The sequence below is a fragment of the Camelus bactrianus genome, chromosome X, assembly GCF_048773025.1.
Source record: "Camelus bactrianus isolate YW-2024 breed Bactrian camel chromosome X, ASM4877302v1, whole genome shotgun sequence".
Classification (NCBI taxonomy): domain Eukaryota; kingdom Metazoa; phylum Chordata; class Mammalia; order Artiodactyla; family Camelidae; genus Camelus; species Camelus bactrianus.
Genome location: NC_133575.1, coordinates 62,651,717 through 62,669,531, shown reverse-complemented (window position 1 = coordinate 62,669,531; position 17,815 = coordinate 62,651,717). Strand labels below are relative to the sequence as shown.

General features: G+C 37.0%; 1 protein-coding gene across 1 annotated transcript in view; it reads right to left on the bottom strand.

The window, feature by feature from the left end:
- The window catches only part of ATP7A (ATPase copper transporting alpha), a 123,538-nt gene that overhangs the window by 10,939 nt on the left and 94,784 nt on the right, over positions 1–17,815 (bottom strand). The window contains exons 15-17 of the mRNA XM_010950594.3: positions 15,602–15,796; positions 13,848–14,030; positions 11,749–11,950 (exon numbers count right to left, since the gene is read on the bottom strand). Coding sequence (XP_010948896.2) covers positions 11,749–11,950; positions 13,848–14,030; positions 15,602–15,796 — 580 coding nt within the window. The remainder of the gene's footprint in view (positions 1–11,748; positions 11,951–13,847; positions 14,031–15,601; positions 15,797–17,815) is intronic.

Below are 17,815 nucleotides of genomic sequence, written 5' to 3'. Positions count from 1 at the left end.
TATGACAGTAATTTTCAAATGTTCAAGGAATATACTCTGCTCTTCCATGCCTCTGAGTGTTTAACAAACTCCATTATAGTCTTCAGGAGCCAATTCAAATGTTTCTTGGTGAAGCTTTCCATTTGAACTTTCCATATGATCTTTCACAGCAACTGAATTAAATTCAAAATAATTACTGTGTATCCGTACAACCATCAATAGTTAGACAAGAACACAGAACCATACTGATGTCTCATTTTAAATGTGTGACCACTAGCTTTAACTGGGCTCTTAGTGTTATCTGGCAATTCTACTACATTCTCCTAGTCCATTCATTCTCCATTCCTTCCAGATGGCTATTTAGATCTTCTCTTTTCCCATTCTCATACCACATGACGACTCTGCTTCCTACTTCAGGAAGAAAATAAAAGCCATCGGAAGAGAACTTCCACAAACTCTCACTGCCACATCTACCCAACTACCTGTGCCTGTGTACACACTGATCTAGCTTCTCTTCTGTTATTATAAACTGCCTCTACTCCTATTTAAGGCCAACTTCTCTGCTTGTGTACTACATCCCCCTCCTTTGCCTATTTTAGAACATCTTTCTAACAATTCTCCCCTCTACAGCATAATCATATTTTCTGTTTCTGCTATACATAGCCTTATCTTTAGAAAGGAAAACAAAACAACCCTCTCTTGATCTCACTGACCTCTCTAGCTCCTGCCCCATTTCTCTGCTTCCGTAACAGCAAAACTTCTTGACAGTGTCATCCTTATTGGCTGCTTCCAATTCATACGTTCCCATTCTCTCGAGAACCCACTCCAATAAGGCCTTTGTCTCTATTACTCCAAAGAATCGTTCACACAGTACACCAGTGATCTTTAATAAATCTAATGACTGATTCTTAGTCCTCAGCTTACTTGCCCTATCAGCAACATTTAACACAGTTGATCATTCCCTCCTTGAAATACTTTCTTTGCTTGGCTTCTGGATCACCACAGTTTTAGAGTCATCTTCTCACTCACCACCTTTCAGTCTTCTTTGCTGACCCTTCCTCATCTCCCTGACCTCTTAGTTTGTAGTGTTACAGGGCTCAGTACTGAAACCTTTTTTCCCCTCTATCTACTCTCACTCCTTGGTGATCTTATCCAGTCTCGTGGCTTTAAATACCATCTATATCAGTGCTGTCCAATAGAACTTTTTGTGATGATGGAAATGTTCTACATCTGCTCTGTTTAATACAATAGCCACTAACAACATGCAGCCACTGAGCACTGAAATGTGGCTAGTATGGTTAAAGGCTGAATTTTAAATTCAGTTCAATTTTAATTAATTTAAATTTAAATAGTCACATATAAATAGTGGTTACCATATTGGACAGCACAGATCTATAAATGGATGACTCCCAAGTCATTACCTCCAACCCAGTTTGTTTCCTTGGAACTCCAGACTTGTGCAGCCAACTGCCTACTTGATATTTCCATTTATATGACATCTCCAATTGAGTATCTAACAGGCTCTCAAACTTAACATGTCAAAAACTGAACTCCTGATCAATTTTCCTCAATATTGCCCCTCCTGTGATCTCCCCCATCTTGTAACCATCCTCCTAAATTGCTTAGGCCACAAACGTTGGCCTAATTCTTGACTCCTGTTTCTCTTATACCCCATTTCCAATCTGTGAGCTTAATCTGTCAGCCAGCTCTCCCCACAAGATACACTCAGAATTTGACCACTTCTTAGCACCTCTACTGTTACCACACTGGTCCAAGCCACCAATGTCTTTCACCTAGATTACGGCAACAGCCCATTAACTCATCTCCCTGCTTCTGCCCTTGTTCCTACCCACTGCAACATTGTATTTTTACTAGACCAGCCCAAGTAATATTTCTTAAACATTAAGTCAGATTCTGTCACACCTATACTCAAAACCCTCCAGGGGTTAGGGTATAGCTCAAATGGTAGAGCACTTGCTTAGTACACACAAGGTCCTGAGTTCAATCCCCAGTACCTCCTCTAAAACTAAATAAGTAAACCTAACTATCTCCCCAACACAAAAATAAATTAAATTTAAAAAAAAACTCTCCAGTGGCTTTCCATCTCAGGGTAAAAACCAAAGTCCTTTCAATGTCCTTACAAGATTTACTCCTGTGCTACCTACCTTTCTGACCTTGTCTCTTACCCCCTTCCTATTTATTTACTCTGTTGTAGCTATACTGTTCTTCTTACTGTTCCTCAAACTAATAAAGCACACTTCTGACTCAAGGCTTTTGTACTTAACATTCCTCCTGCCTGGAATGCTCTTGTCACAGACATGCACATGGCTTTCCCCCGCCCCCTCCTCAGGTTTTTGCTCAGAAATAGCCTTCTCAATGAGCCCTACCCTGATCGGCCTAGATAAAATAGGAAGCATTCCCTATACCCCTTGCGATTCTTTTTTTTTTTTATAGCACTATCTCCATCAGACGGACTATATTTTCTTCTTTATTTGTTCACTGTCTTGTGTTCTCCCACCAGAAATGTAAAGTCCATGAGATAGGGACTTGGTCTATTCTGCTCACTGCTGATTCTTTAGTGTTTTGAACAGTGCTTAATAAAAATTGTCAGCTGAACAAAATTACTATGTGTCAGTGTGCCTGATACTAGTTTATAGACAAATAATAAAGAAATCATAGTTTAGTAGAATCAGGTAGGTAAATGAAGAATCATCATGCACTGTGCCTAGTACCTCCAGAGATTAAGTAGAGTTATGACTAAGAAAGAAGAGAAAATATCTCTGCCTATGTATGTCAGTCACTGAAGGCTTCACTGAAGAGAGATGTGAGCTGAGTCTTCAAAGATGAGAAACCAGTAATATGCATGAAATAATGCACTGTAAGTAGAAACTCTAAGTAGTTCCATATGGATGGAACACAGGTTACATGGGTGGCAGTGGAAAAAGGCAAGATGCAGGGAGGCAGAAGACATATCACGGGGAACAGATCTTGAACAAAGTCCAGAGAGGACTGGATTCTATCCTGTAGGAGACAGAAAGCCTGTAAAGCCAGGATCCTTAACAGATTTCCATGGAGGAGCTTTAAGTTATATACAAACCTCCAAAACATAAATTTTCTGAGGGGTGGGCATGGCTTTTACCATATTCCTCCAAAGGTTCATGACTCAAAAATAGGTTATAAACTACTGCAATAACAAGTTATTGGTCAAAAAGTGATATAATCAGGTTTGCATGTTAACAAAAACACTCAAGCACAAATGGGTGGGGAGGTCCAAGTACATTTAGATGTGCATATCATGTTTTTGGTTAGGTGAATAAACCAACAAGAAACCTGAGAAACAGGCCTTGGCTAGAAGAGATGGATTTTAGAGTGGCAGTGGAAACCTACAGGTGGTAGAATAAACGATGAGCATGAATGAGATTGTACACAGAGAGTATGTAAAATGAGAAAAAGACAAAGAACAAAACCCTGAGGACACCCAACATTTGAGAGCAGGAGAAAAGAGGACTCAGAGGAGGATTAGAAAGAACAGCCAGGTAAGGTTCGAGGAGAATCTAGAGAAAGCAGGATCATGGAATCAAGGGAGAAAAAGTTTTTTTAGGAAATTAGAAATGGTTACCATTGTCAAATGTCTTAGCGTGGTCATGCATCAATGAAGACTGAAAAGTGACCACTGGAGAGGGGAATAAATGAGGTCATCAGTGGACTTAGAATAGTTTCACTAGTATGAATGGGGCAGAAGCCAGACTGTGCAAGGAAGAAGTGGATTCAGCAAGCCTAGACTACTCTTTCTAGAAGCTTGAATATAAAGGAAAAGAAAGACAGATAAAATCTAGACAGGCATACAGTGATTTTGATGGAAGGAATATTTACACGTTAAGGAGAAAGAGCTACTACAGAGAGCTGTAAAATGAAGGAAGCAAGGGGACATAAGAAAGTGAAGTCCTTGAGGAATCAAGAGAGGATGGAATCGAGATTGGCCAAGATGGTGGAGTAGAGGGACGCTCGTAGCTTACCCTCTCCCACAAATACACCAAAACTCACATCCACGGACCCATCCAGCCAACCAGAGCACCTGCAGAACTCTGACAGAACATCGCCCTCTTCAAAAGATAAAGACGCCAAAAAAAAAAAAAAAAAAAAAAAGACAAAGATACCAAGAATCTGGTAGGAGAAAAGGAAAAAAAGAAAGAAGAAAAAGCAGAACAGTGTGGGACCGGTCTCGTGGGTAGGGAGCAGCAAAGGAGGCATAGCATTCATTTGCTGAATCTCCCCATCTCCAACGGAGAGGTCAGTGGGACAGAGGAGGAGCCTCTGAGGCTCGGATCCGTATGGAGCAGCCCTTGACCAACAGAACTAAGTTAAACGAGCACAGAGGGTCTCCGCAACCACCAGCCCTAGAGGCAAAGAGGCAGGTGGGGGATGGGACAGGCTACCCGAGCTGGGTGGAGGACTGGGGCAGGCTGCACAGAGGCAACCCCGGGGGACTGCATGGTACTGCATGCTGTGGATGAGTGGGTACACAGAGCAAAACAACCTGGGCCCTCCATAAAACAACACGGCTGATGTGCCCTGGGGGGAAGGGTGCCATAACCCCTAGCTCTGAAAACCTGCAGAAGGTTTTCAGGAGAAGAGAGGTGGGTGTCAGCCACAGTTGACATATCCTTCAGTGCTTAGCACCCAGGCAGAGGTGAGGTCGAAACCTGAATCCGTACCTAAGGGCTTAGCAGCCTCATAGGCGAGATGGAGACTTGTTTACAGCCCAAGGCAGATAGGCCCTTTCTGCCCTGGTACCTCTGAGAACTCTTGCCTCCAATACAAATGAACGAGGAGCTGAGTTCTGCCACAGAGCAGGTGCGGGGCTATTCTGCCATCTTCCCAGAGCCTGCCTAGGGAGCACGGACCTGAGGTGGAGAAGGCAGCTGCACAGAGCAGGGGAGCAATCAGTACCAGGAGAGGGCAGGTTGCCACCCACCTTCCTGGCATGAGTGCAGCACCTGACCATGATGCTGGGACAGGGAGTGACTTGCCCGCCTACCTTGCCTGAGCACAGCATCTGACAGCAGCAATGGGAGAGGAAGTAACACGCCTCCTACCGTACTGCTGGGAGGGGGCGCAACCTGCCTGCCTACCCTATGGGACCACGGCATTAAGGGTGGCGTGACCCACCAGGAAAAAATGTAAGAGCACAGCACCTGACCAGTGTTGGGAGGTTGTGTGATCTGCCTGCCAACCTGCACTGGGAGCAGCACAGACCAGGGGCGCTAATGGAGGGCCTCTAGAAGGAGCAAGCTGAGTTCACGCAGCAGGGCAAAGACAGAAAGATCTCTCGATAAAATCATAAAGAGCACACAGTCTCCACAAGAACACATCCTCCTTTTTCTTTTCTTTTTTCTTTATCGGTTCTATTTTCTATTACTTTTTAATTTTTAGTTTTTAAACAATTGTATATGTCTCCAGTTTTAATCCCTTTAAATTTTTTCTTTTAAAATACTTTTATTATTATTGTTTTTTAAAATCCACCTCATTTCATTTTTATTTCTCTTGGTTTTGATCTCCTGTTATTGATTATACTCAGGTTTCAATTTTTTTTCTATTTTTTTTAAGGTTTTTAAAAGACGTCTCCACTCGATTGCTATTTTGCTTCAACTTGCTGTTCTGTTATTGATTATACACTATTTCAAACCTTTTTTTCCTCCCTTCTTTTCAAATTCTTTCTCGCTCTTTTTAACTTTTATTCCTGCATAGGCTTTAGATAGATAAATAAATAAACTCCTTAAGGACCATAATAGATAACTGATACTCCATAAGCCACAGTGCCAGAGACATATGAACAAGATGATGAAGCAGAGGAACTGCTCCCAATTAAAAGAGCAGGAGAAATCCCCTGAAAGAACGATCAATGAAACACACATTGATGGCCTACTGGATCAAGATTTCAAAAAAGGAGTGATCAAAGGACTGAAGGACCTAAAAGAGATAGTGTTTAGAGTATAAAATATGTCAAAAAGGAAACTGAAGGTATAAAGAAGAGCCAAGTAGAATTGGTAAACTCATTTGCAGAGATTAGAGCTGATCTAAAGGCTGTACAGAGCAGGCTAGATAATGCAGAGGAATCAATAAGTGACCTAGAAGACAGGACAACAAAAAGCACCCAATCAGAACAGCTGAGGGAAAAACAAATAAAAACAATGAAAACAATATAAGGGATCTATCGGATAATATAAAGTGTGCCAATCTATGCATAATAGGGGTTTCAGAAGGAGAAGAAAGAGCAAAGCAGATTGAAAAGGTTTTTGAAGAAATCATGACTGAAAACTTCCCAAACCTAAAGAAGGAATCGGATATCCAAGTACAGGAAGTTCAGAGGGTCTCAAACAGGAAGAACCCAAACAGACCCACACCAAGACATGTTATAATCAAGACGGCCAGAGTCAAGGATAAGGAAATGATCCGAAAGGCAGCAAGAGAAAAACAAAGAGTGAGTTATAAGGGAACCCCCATAAGGCTCTCAGCTGATTTCTCTATACAAACACTATAGGCCAGAAGGGAGTGGCAAGATATATTCAAAGTCCTGAATGAAAAAAAGATGCAGCCTAGGATACTTTGTCCAGCAAGGTTATCCTTTAGAATAGAAGGAGAGAGAAAGAACTTCACAGACAAGCAAAAACTAGAAGAGTTTAGCAACACTAAACCCATGCTAAAAGAAATATTGAAAGGTCTACTCTAAATAGAAACGAAATGAGAAAATCATAACTGGAAAGTTGAAAACTACCATGAATTACAAACAGAATAAACATGAAATTGTAAAAGAAGACATCTAAATCATTAAGAGTGGGAGAGGGAAGCAAGAAAATATAGTTTTATTTTCTTTGTTAAATTTTTTGTTCTCAGCAGGATGGGTTTGAGCTTATATTACTATCTGTATAATGCAAACAGTTACAGCAGTGGGTTAAAGACTTACAAAAAAGGGTAACCACAAGCCAAAAACTTACAAGTGAGTCACAAAAACTAAATAAAATCCAAGATAATACAAAGGAAATTTATCAAAACACAAAAGGAAGAAGAAGGAACAAAGGGGAAATACCAAATCAACTGCAAAAATAAGTTCAAAATGGCAATAAACACACATCTATCATTAATTACTGTAAATGTTAATGGACTAAATGCTCCAATCAAAAGACATAGAGTGGCAGACTGGATAATAAAGCAAAAACCTTCAATATGCTGCATACAAGAGACCTGTTTTAGGGAGAAAGTCATATAGATTGAGAGTGAAAGGACGGAAAAGGATATTCCACGCAAATGGAAAAATTAAAAAAGCAGATGTAGCAATACTGATTTCAGACAAAATACACTTTAAAACAAAGGCCATAAGGAAAGATTAAGAACGACATTTATAATGATTAAAGGAGTAATACAAGATGAGGATATTACACTCGTTAATATATATGCACCCAATATAGGAGCACCTAAGTACATAAAACAATTACTAACAGAAAGTAAGGGGGAAATTGATTGGAATACAACCATTGTTGAAGATTTTAACACTGCATTAACATATTAGACAGATCTTCCAGACAGAAAATAAATAAGGCAACAGAGAAATTAAATGATACAATAGAAAAATTAGATTTGGTGGATATTTTCAGAGCAATACACCCCCCCAAATAGGATATACATTCTTTTCAAGTGCACATGGAACATTTTCTAGGATTGCTCATGTACTTGGACACAAAAAAGCCTCAACAATTTTAAGAAGATAGAAATTATCTCAAGCATCTTTACTGACCACAATGCCATGAAACTAGAAATCAACAACAGAGAAACAAAGGAGAAAAAAAGGAAAGCATGGAGGTTAAACAACATGCTATTAAAAAACCAATGGGTCAATGAGGAAATCAAAGTTGAAGTTAAAAAATACCTTAAGACAAATGAAAATGAAAACACAACCACACAAAATTTATGGGACGCAGCAAAGGCAGTGATAAGAGGGAAGTTTATAGTGATACAGGTCTTCCTCAAGAAAAGAGAACAATCTCAAATAAACAATCTAAGCCACAAGCTAAAAGAATTAGAAAAAGAAGAACAAAAAACCCCAAAAGGCAGCAGAAGGAAGGAAATAATAAAGATCAGAAAGGAAATAAATAAAATAGAGATTAAAAAAACAGAAAAAAAAATCAAACAAAAAGCTGGTTTTTTGAAAGAGTAAATAAAGTCGTCAAACCTCTGGCCAAATTCACAAAGAAGAAAAAAGAGAGAGCACAAATAAGCAAAATAAGAAAGGACAATGGAGAAATTACAACCAATAACATAGAAATATAGAATATCATAGGAGAATACTATGAAAAACTATATGGAACCAAAATGGATAACCTAGAGGAGATGGACAAGTTTCTGGAAACATACTGTCCACCAAGACTGAACCAAGAATAAACTGACCACTTGAACAAAACGATCACTAGCAATGAAATCGAATTAGCAATAAAAAACCTCCCTACAAATAAAAGTCCAGGACTGGATGGCTTCACTGGGGAATTCTACCAAACATACAAAGAAGAACTCATACCAGTCCTTCTCAAACTCTTCCAGAAGACTGAAAAGGAGGGAATACTCCCAAACTCATTCTGTGAAGCCACCATCACCCTGATACCAAAACCAGGCAAAGACACTACAAAAAAGAGAATTATAGGCCAATATCACTGATGAACATAGACGCCAAAATCCTTACCAAAATGTTAGCAAGTAGAATCCAACAGCACATTAAAAAGATTATACATCATGACCAAGTGGGGTTCATCCCAGGGACAGAAGAGTGGTTCAACATACGCAAATCAATCAATGTAATACATCATATCAACAAGAGAAAGGACAAAAAGCACATGATCATCTCAATAGATGCAGAAAAAGCATTTGATAAAAATCAACATCCCAAGGGGGTGGGGTGTGGGAAGGGACAGACTGGGATTTTAAAATGCAGAATATTTAAACAAGATTATATTGCATAGCACAGGGAAATATAAGCAAGATCTTGTGGTAGCTCATACAAAAATAAAATGTGACAATGAATATATATATGTTCATGTGTGGCTGAAAAATTGTGCTCTACATTAGAATTTGACACAACATTGTAAAATGACTATTACTCAATAAAAAAGTTAAAAAAAATTCAACACCCATTTATGGTAAAAATTCTCACCAAAGTAGGTATAGAGGGAATACATCTCAACATAATAAAAGCTATATACAACAAACCTACAGCCAGCATAGTACTCAACGGTGAAAAACTCAAAAGCTTCCCACTAAAATCTGGGCAAGACAAGGCTGACCAGTATCACCACTCCTATTCAACATAGTCTTGGAAGTCCTAGCCACAGTAATCAGGCAAGAGAGAGAAATAAAAGGGATCCAAATTGGAAAAGAAGAGGTAAAAGTGTCACTATATGCCGACGACATGATACTATATATAGAAAACCCTAAAAGGTCCACACAAAAACTAATAGAGCTGATCGAAGAATTCAGCAAGATAGAAGGTTACAAGGTTAACGTATAAAAATCAGTTGCATTTCTTTACACTAACGATGAATTAACAGGAAAAAAAAGAAAGAAACAATCCCCTTTAAAATAGCACCCAAAGTTATAAAATACCAAGGAATAGATCTAATCAAGGAGGTGAAAGACTTATACACGGAAAACCATAAACCATTGATAAAGGAAATTAAAGAAGACTTAAAGAAATGGAAAGATATCCCATGCTCCTGGATTGGAAGAATCAGTATTGTTAAAATGGTCACACTGCCCAAGGCAATCTACAGATTTAATGCAATCCCTATCAAATTACCCAGGACATATTTCTTCAGCAAATGGTGATGGGAAAACTGGACAGCAGCATGTAAATCAATGAAGCTAAAACACTCCCTTACATCATACATAAAAAATAAACTCAAAATAGATCAAAGACTGAAACATAAGACAAGATACAAAAACACCTCTTAGAAGAAAATATAGGCAAAACATTATCTGACATATATCTCAAAAATGTTCTCCTAGAACAGTCTACCCAAGCAATAGAAATAAAAGCAAGAATAAATAAATGGGACCTAATGAAACTTACAAGCTTCTGCACAGCAAAGGAAACCATAAACAAAACAAAACGACGACGTATGGAATGGGAGACAATTTTTGCAAACGATGAAACCAACAAAGGCTTGATCTCCAGAATATATAAGCAGCTCATACAACTTAATAAGAAAAAAACAAACAATATATTCCAAAAATTGGTGGAAAACCTAGAGAAGCAATTCTACAAGGAAGAAATACAAATGATCAATAGGCACATGAAAAAATGCTCAGTATCACTAATTATCAGAGAAATGCTAATCGAAACTACGATGAGGCATCACCTCACACCAGTCAGAATGGCCACCATTGAAAAATCCACAAATGACAAATGCTGGAGAGGCTGTGGAGAAAAGGGAATCGTCCTACACTGCTGGTGGGAATGCAGTTTGGTGCAGCCACTGTGGAAAACAGTATGAAGATTCCTCAAAAGACTAGGAATAGACTTACCATATGACCCAGTCATCCCGCTCCTGGGCACATATCCAGAAGGAACCCCACTTCAAAAAGACACCTGCGCCCTAATGTTCAAAGTAGCACTATTTACAATAGCCAAGACATGGAAACAGCCTAAATGTCCATCAACAGATGACTGGATAAAGAAGAGGTGGTATATTTATACAATTAATACTCTTCAGCCATAACAACCAACAACATAACACCATTTGCAGCAACATGGATGTCCTGGAGAATGTCCTTCTAAGTGAAGTAAGCCAGAAAAAGAAAGAAAAATACCATATGAGATCTCTCATATGTGGAATCTAAAAAAAAAAAAAAGAAAAAGAACATAAATACAAAACAGAAATAGATTCTTAGACATAGAATACAAACTTGTGTTTGCCAAGGAGGGGTGGTAGGAAGGGACAGACTGGGAGTTCAAAATTTGCGGATACTGAGAGGCATATGCAGAATAGATAAACAAGATTATACTGTATAGCACAGGGAAATATATACAAGATCTTGTGGTAGCTCACAGCGAAAAAGAATGTGACAATGAATATATATATATTCATGTATAACTGAAAAATTGTACTCTACAATGGAAATTAATACAACATTGTAAACTGACCACACTCAATAAAAAATTAAACATCATAATTTGCATCAATTATAGACTGATTACAAACAAAATATTATAATTAAAAAATAAACACACACCAAAAAAAAAAAGAGGATGGGCTCTAGAGCAAAGATGAGGGGATTCATTGGGCAAGATGAGGGATTCTTCTTCCCCTGAAAATGGAAATATTCTCGGAGGGGGAAAAAACTTGAAAGAACACATGTCTTAGAACCTTCAATTTCTGTGTCAAAAGTAAGCCAGGTAATTCACTTAGGGAAGTAGAGGGAAGGCCATAGGAGATTGTGAAGGATACAGAAGGTTTGGAGCAACTGTAGCGAGAAATAAAAGAAGGACAGCTGAACTAAGATGGAAGATCAGTTAAGGCTAGACTTCATCACCTTATATTAGAATCATGGAGCACAATTGGAAACTGTTCTTGAGTAACCTGAGTGAAATAATTAGAAGGCCTACAGTAAACAGCTTTGAGAGAATAAAACCATGATGCCAATTTTTGTTTCTTATGTAAGAGTTCAGAATTACATATGTTAATAACTGTCTCATAATTGGCACTACAAAGAAAATTAGCTTACTTGAGAGCTGAGCATCAATGATCATGGTAGACGAAGGTGATGACTGTTCATTACTTGCATCTATTTGAATAATGTTATTTTCCTCTATCTTCCAGTTATTCTTATGTAGGAAGCCTTCAATATTGGTGACTTTACAGCTAATACCACAGCCTGGCACAACCTGGAAATCTGTACAGGTACCCAAGGTTTCAGTGTCCAGCTCCTAATAAATAAACAGAAGAATTTCCTCTGCTGTACTGATAATCCAAGGTCATCATTAGCAAGATCAAAGATTACTGCTGGTTAATTCTAAATGTTTAGACACATGCTACATGCCTGGTTAATTCTAAATGTTTAGAATAAAACTTCACTCATCATTGCCTATTTGACAGTAGATTTCGATAAGGATGAAGGAACAGAGCATTGAGTATAATGTTGAAAATTACAGGAGAACCTCAGAATCCTTTGTTTTAATCTGACTCTGTGAGATTTATATCAAGTTTAGGGAAAGAAAATGTGGAAAGTTAATCAATATTCTCTGTCCTTTCCAGCAGAGAATTACAAGTTAAATATATAATTCTACTCTCAGGTCAGTACAGGGCAAAGTGTAACAAAGAATGGGGCCTTTAGTTGCCAGAAGGCCTTTCTAGTACGACTCTGTGTCCTTAGTTAGCCAAAGAATTTTGGTGGCCATCATTGTTTCCTGGCTCTTTAGATCTTAATCCTCTCAGTTGTTTGATTTGGGTGTAAAAAAGCCAGGTTAGTAATAGGCAATAGGTAAAAAGGAAAGAACAAATAAAGAAATGGCAGCATCGATGGTAGAAATTGCCAGTTTAACTATAAAATTAGGTGAGATGATTTACAAAAAATTTATATACAAATCAATGAGAAAAAGGTAAACAATCTTATGAAAAAATAGGCAAAGGTTGCCAGCATACAGAATATAGAAAAAGAAATTCAAATGGCCAATATACATGAGAAAAGATGCTCAACCTCATTCATAATTTAAAAAATGCAAAGTAAAACATTAGGCACTATATATAAAAATAGATTAAAAACCCCCAAATTTCTTCTGTATAGCACTGGGAACTACATTCAATATCTTGTAATAACCTTTAATGAAAAAGAATATGAAAATGAATATATGTATGTATATGCATGACTGGGACATTACGCTATACACCAGAAATTGACACATAGTAACTGATGGTACTTCAATTTAAAAAATGCAAAGTAAACCATTAATGAATAAATAATTTTTACTTACTAAATTGAAAAAAAAAGTATTAGTAAGAATGTGGGGAAATGGGCATTCAACTTCAGGTGAAAGTATAAAATGGTACAGCCTTCTGTGTGGGTGTTGGTAATATGTGTCATTGTGAGCACTGGTAATATTCATCAAAATGTAACTGCATGTATCCTTTGATCTAGCAATTGCATTGGCAGGCATTTAACATAGAGATAAACTTGCAAAACCTGACAAGAATGTTAACTGTACATTGTAAGAGCCAAAAAACCAATCATACAATGGAATACAATATAGTCGTTAAAAACAATGAGGCAGATCTATATGCCCTGAAATGGAAAAATCAGTTGATAATTTTTTAAAAGGTACCAAAGGTTGGTCATTGTATAACCTTTCCATAAAGTCTAAAAATTAATAAATGCTGGTATATGTACTAGAAATGGTTAACAGGTACACACTTCTGTGAGTATATGAAAAATTATTGAATTGTACACTTTACAAGGGTGAACTTTATAGTATGTGAATTTTATCTCAATAAAGCAGTTATTTAAAAAGACTCTTATCAGGTTACCACTTGTTAAGCTTTGGAGAAAGGAATTACGGAAGCAGGCAGGGAATAAGGCTTTCGTTTTTCATCATGTAATTCTGAACTATCTGAACTTTCGTACCATAAATATGCATTGCCTCTATTTTAATTTTTTAGTCAACAGGGGTTTATCTGTGTGGTAGGATTATAGTTAATTTCTGTTTTCATCTTTATCCTTTCCTCTATGAAAAAATTAAAACATATAAAATAAAATGAGAAAACACAAGTCTCTCTAACCTCATGTCAACTATATACGTAAATCATTAATAAACAAGGAAGAAATTGTACCTGCTTGCAGTATTTGGTTATGGCAGCTCCTAGAGGATGTTCACTGTTACTTTCAGCAGTTCCCACAATGGCCAGGATCTTATTGCGTGATATTCTGTTACTTTCCACTAGAACCTTTACTTGATTCACTACAGGGGTTCCATGTGTAATGGTTCCAGTCTTATCAAATACTACTACCTTTACCTGTAAGAAAATTAAAATACAATGCACCTATATGACTTGATAATCCTTAATATAAGCTTTCCAGAAATGAGAAAAAAGTTTACTTTGACAAACAGATTACTATTTTGTTTCTCAATAAACTGACTTTTCATTTAATTGGACTTAATAAATTGTCTTTGGGAGAATAATAGGAAAAAAGAATAAGGAAAGAAATACCCTTAGTTACACCTAAAAGCCCTCCCTTGCAAATGTACTGTCGATGTATGTTAAACAACCAGAACTAATTGTTAAGGGATGACTGTTAATAGGTAATTAAAAGATGCCTCTAGTGCCTCTAGGAAAAGAGAAAGGCTTTCAATACTAATAAATTCTAGATCTGTAGGGGAAATCCGGGCAGTAGGCAGATGATTATAAGAGAAAGGTAAGTAATTAAGTGTAAGTATGCACCAGAAAAGACCTGCTTGGTTGCTCTGACTTTATTGGATTTAGATGAGAAGCTTGGCCTGGGAAGAGACAGCTCAGGGAACCAATGAGAGAAACAGCCAAGACAGGAAAAAGGAAGAGTCTGGAATTAGAGAACAGTCACCTCACAGTAAACTCGGAAAACAAACCTTGAGAAATGAATAGCTTAAAGAACTGAGGTGAAAAGAGATATGACAACGAAATGCAAAGCATGATTCTGGACAAGAGAAAAAACAGCTATAACGGATACTATAGAGTCAGCTGAGGAAGCTGGAATGTGAACAATAGATTAGACGAAAGTATTACATCAATATCAATTTTTTGATTCTGATCTTTGTACTGTGGTTATGTAAGAGACTCCTTGTTCTTAGGAAAGGAGCCTCGTATTTCAGTAAAGGGCATATAAGAGTTCTTTAAACTATTCTTGCAACTTTTATTTAAGTTTGAAATTATATAAAAATTAAAAATTACTATAAAAATTAATAGCCTGTATTCATAGGCTAGATGAGGTTTCAAATCTGTTCTAAGTTGGATTCTGTGTTTACTACATGCATCTGTATATAGTTTAAATTCTCCTAATAAGAACATACTAAAAGAAACATAGTTTTAGTTGAAGTCAAGTAGCCTTGATTGAGATTGTGATGGAAATTCTAATATGAGAGAGGTCAGGGGCAGAATTATATTCCTGAAGTCATAGTTGCAAACTGTCAGCTGGTGGCAGCAAAAGCAGAGAAACTACAATGTAACTACAAGCACTATCTAACAGCAAAGAAAACAAAACACGGAGTCATGCACAAATAGGTTAGAAGTCTGACAGATTTGGACAAATTTTCCTGAGCAAATACCTGTTGTGTCTTCTTGCCCTAAAGGCTGATCTAGTCTGAGCTGGAATAGGACTTCAGGTTTTTTACATCTTTAGAGCAGACCTTAGAGTACCTTTAGAGCTTTTAGATAACTAAGGCCAAGTCAGAGCAGAACCAAAATAACACCTTATCTCAACCCTCAAAATAGTGTCAGAAGAGGCTCAGCTTATGAACTGTGTAGAAATAATTTAGGATTCTGTGTTTCTCAATAGGGGTGCTATTGCCAGTTTGGATGGGACAACTCTTAGTTCTGGAGGACTACCTTACCTTATGAGCCATCTCCAATGGCTCACCACCTTTGATTAGTATGCCATTTTGAGCGCCTACTCCTGTACCCACCATCACGGCAGTTGGAGTGGCCAGTCCCAGTGAACAGGGGCATGCGATGCACAGAACTGTGATCGAGGCTTGGAAAGCAAAGCGTATTATCGTTTCTGTTCGGGAGATACTTCTGTTGTAGCCCTTGAGAAGAAAGGCATGGATTTGGATTATTGACTTAGAGCTGTATAAAACAAAAGGAACAAAGCTTAACTCTATTTACATAAAACTATAGTTTTGGAGTCACACATAATTCTACTTAACTGCAAACATGTTTTAGTTACTAGTAAGAAAGTACTTTTTTTCTTTTATGGTATAAAAAGTTGTGACATAACTGGGCAAACAAGTCACAGTCCTAAAATCAAGATTTCAGTTTTGCTGATTCAAGAATTACAAAACTATGGAGTGAATATGAGGAACATAAAAGGCAGCTTCTCCCACCCATATTGAGAATAAGCTTTTTCATTAGGGACTTTCAAAAATAGCTGCAAACATGGGACCTAATTCTCAACAAGTGTGATCCTGAACAAAAAGAATTCTGTATTTCTATATACACTAAGACCATATCTCTGTCCTTCACACTATTCTTTAAAGACAATGGAAAAAATCACCCAGCTTGAAAAGGTTGCTTAATCATATTTCAATAAAATTCTTTTGGACAAAACAAAGTGAACTGAGTATCTGGTAGTATAGCTCTTAGTGACATTGAATATTTGCTTGTGTGGGTAAATATGATTGACAGTATTAGGGGAAATCTCCTCAGACCCCCTGAACTCATAAGAAAAATTTCTGAAGGATACACATTCCAAAATGCTTTCAGCAATCCTCTTGTTCAATGAGTACTTAACCAATGTGAACCATTTAAAGAAACTTTTTTATATTATGGCATAGATACATAGCTGTTACAGTTCTACCTTTTCTTTAATTGAAGGGACAAACAGCATGAAACAGTATACAGCATGGCATTTTTAAAAGAAACACAACAAAGTAAGACTTTCTTAGTAATAATGGTTTTACAGTGCTAGGTTCTTACTAAGTTCTCAAATACTTTAAGTGTTCACCTAAGAGTTTTATACACACACACACACATACATAGAAACAGATTTGGAAGGGATTTTCAGACATCTAAGCTTATGCTTTCATATATGTCATTATGTGTATGTTTTCACCTACACTAATTTCAATCCTGAAATTTAGGTATTATTATCACTATACTGCAGATGACAAAACTGGGGTTAAGAGAAGTTAAGTGACTTCAAGGTTTTATCTCTAATATGAAGCACAGTCAAGATCTACTTTACCACTTTATGTATGACATCATACTTTAGAGACTATCACAGAACTAGAATGAAGAAGACACTAATATTTATAAAGCATTTAATAAATTATAAAATGTTTCTAATATGATCATCTTATTTAATCTTTACAATGACTGCAAGCTATGTTGGATGTGAATTATTAAAATCTCACTTTACAGATGAGGAAATTGAAGCTCAAGGAGAAATTAAGTTGACCTAAGATCACACTGATGATACGTGGCAGAGCTGAGATCCCAAGGTTTCTCTCAATATTTCTATAGTCCTTTGTGAAAGCAAAATCATGCTGGGACTGAGACTAAATATAAAACGTGAAAGTTCAGTACAGGAATACCTCAGAGATATTGTGGGTTCAGTTCCAGACCACCAAAATAAAGTAAATATTCCAATAAAGTGAGTTACATGAATTTTTAGGTTTCCCAGTGAATATAAAAGTTACGTTTACACTATATTGTAGTCTAGTAAGTGTGCAATAGCATTATGTCTAAAAAAAACAATGTATATATCTTAATTAAAAAATAATGCTGTTGGAAAAATGGCATCAATAGATTTGCTCAACACAGGGTTACCACAAAACCTTCAATTTGTAAAAAACACAACATCTGCAAAGCGCAATCAAGCAAAATGAAATAAAATGAGGTATTCCTGTACTTCTTTTTGGAAAATCACAAGTCATAATGAAAAAAATCTTTCCAAAAGGAAATCTTTTCTATTTACAGAGATGCTAATGTTTTTCTTTCACTCCAGTCTGTTAAAGATACTAGTCATTACTAAAGTTATTTTCCAATTAATTACTTATGCAAAAGATTCACAAACTGTTTTACATGACAAAGAGGTGTTATAAGTC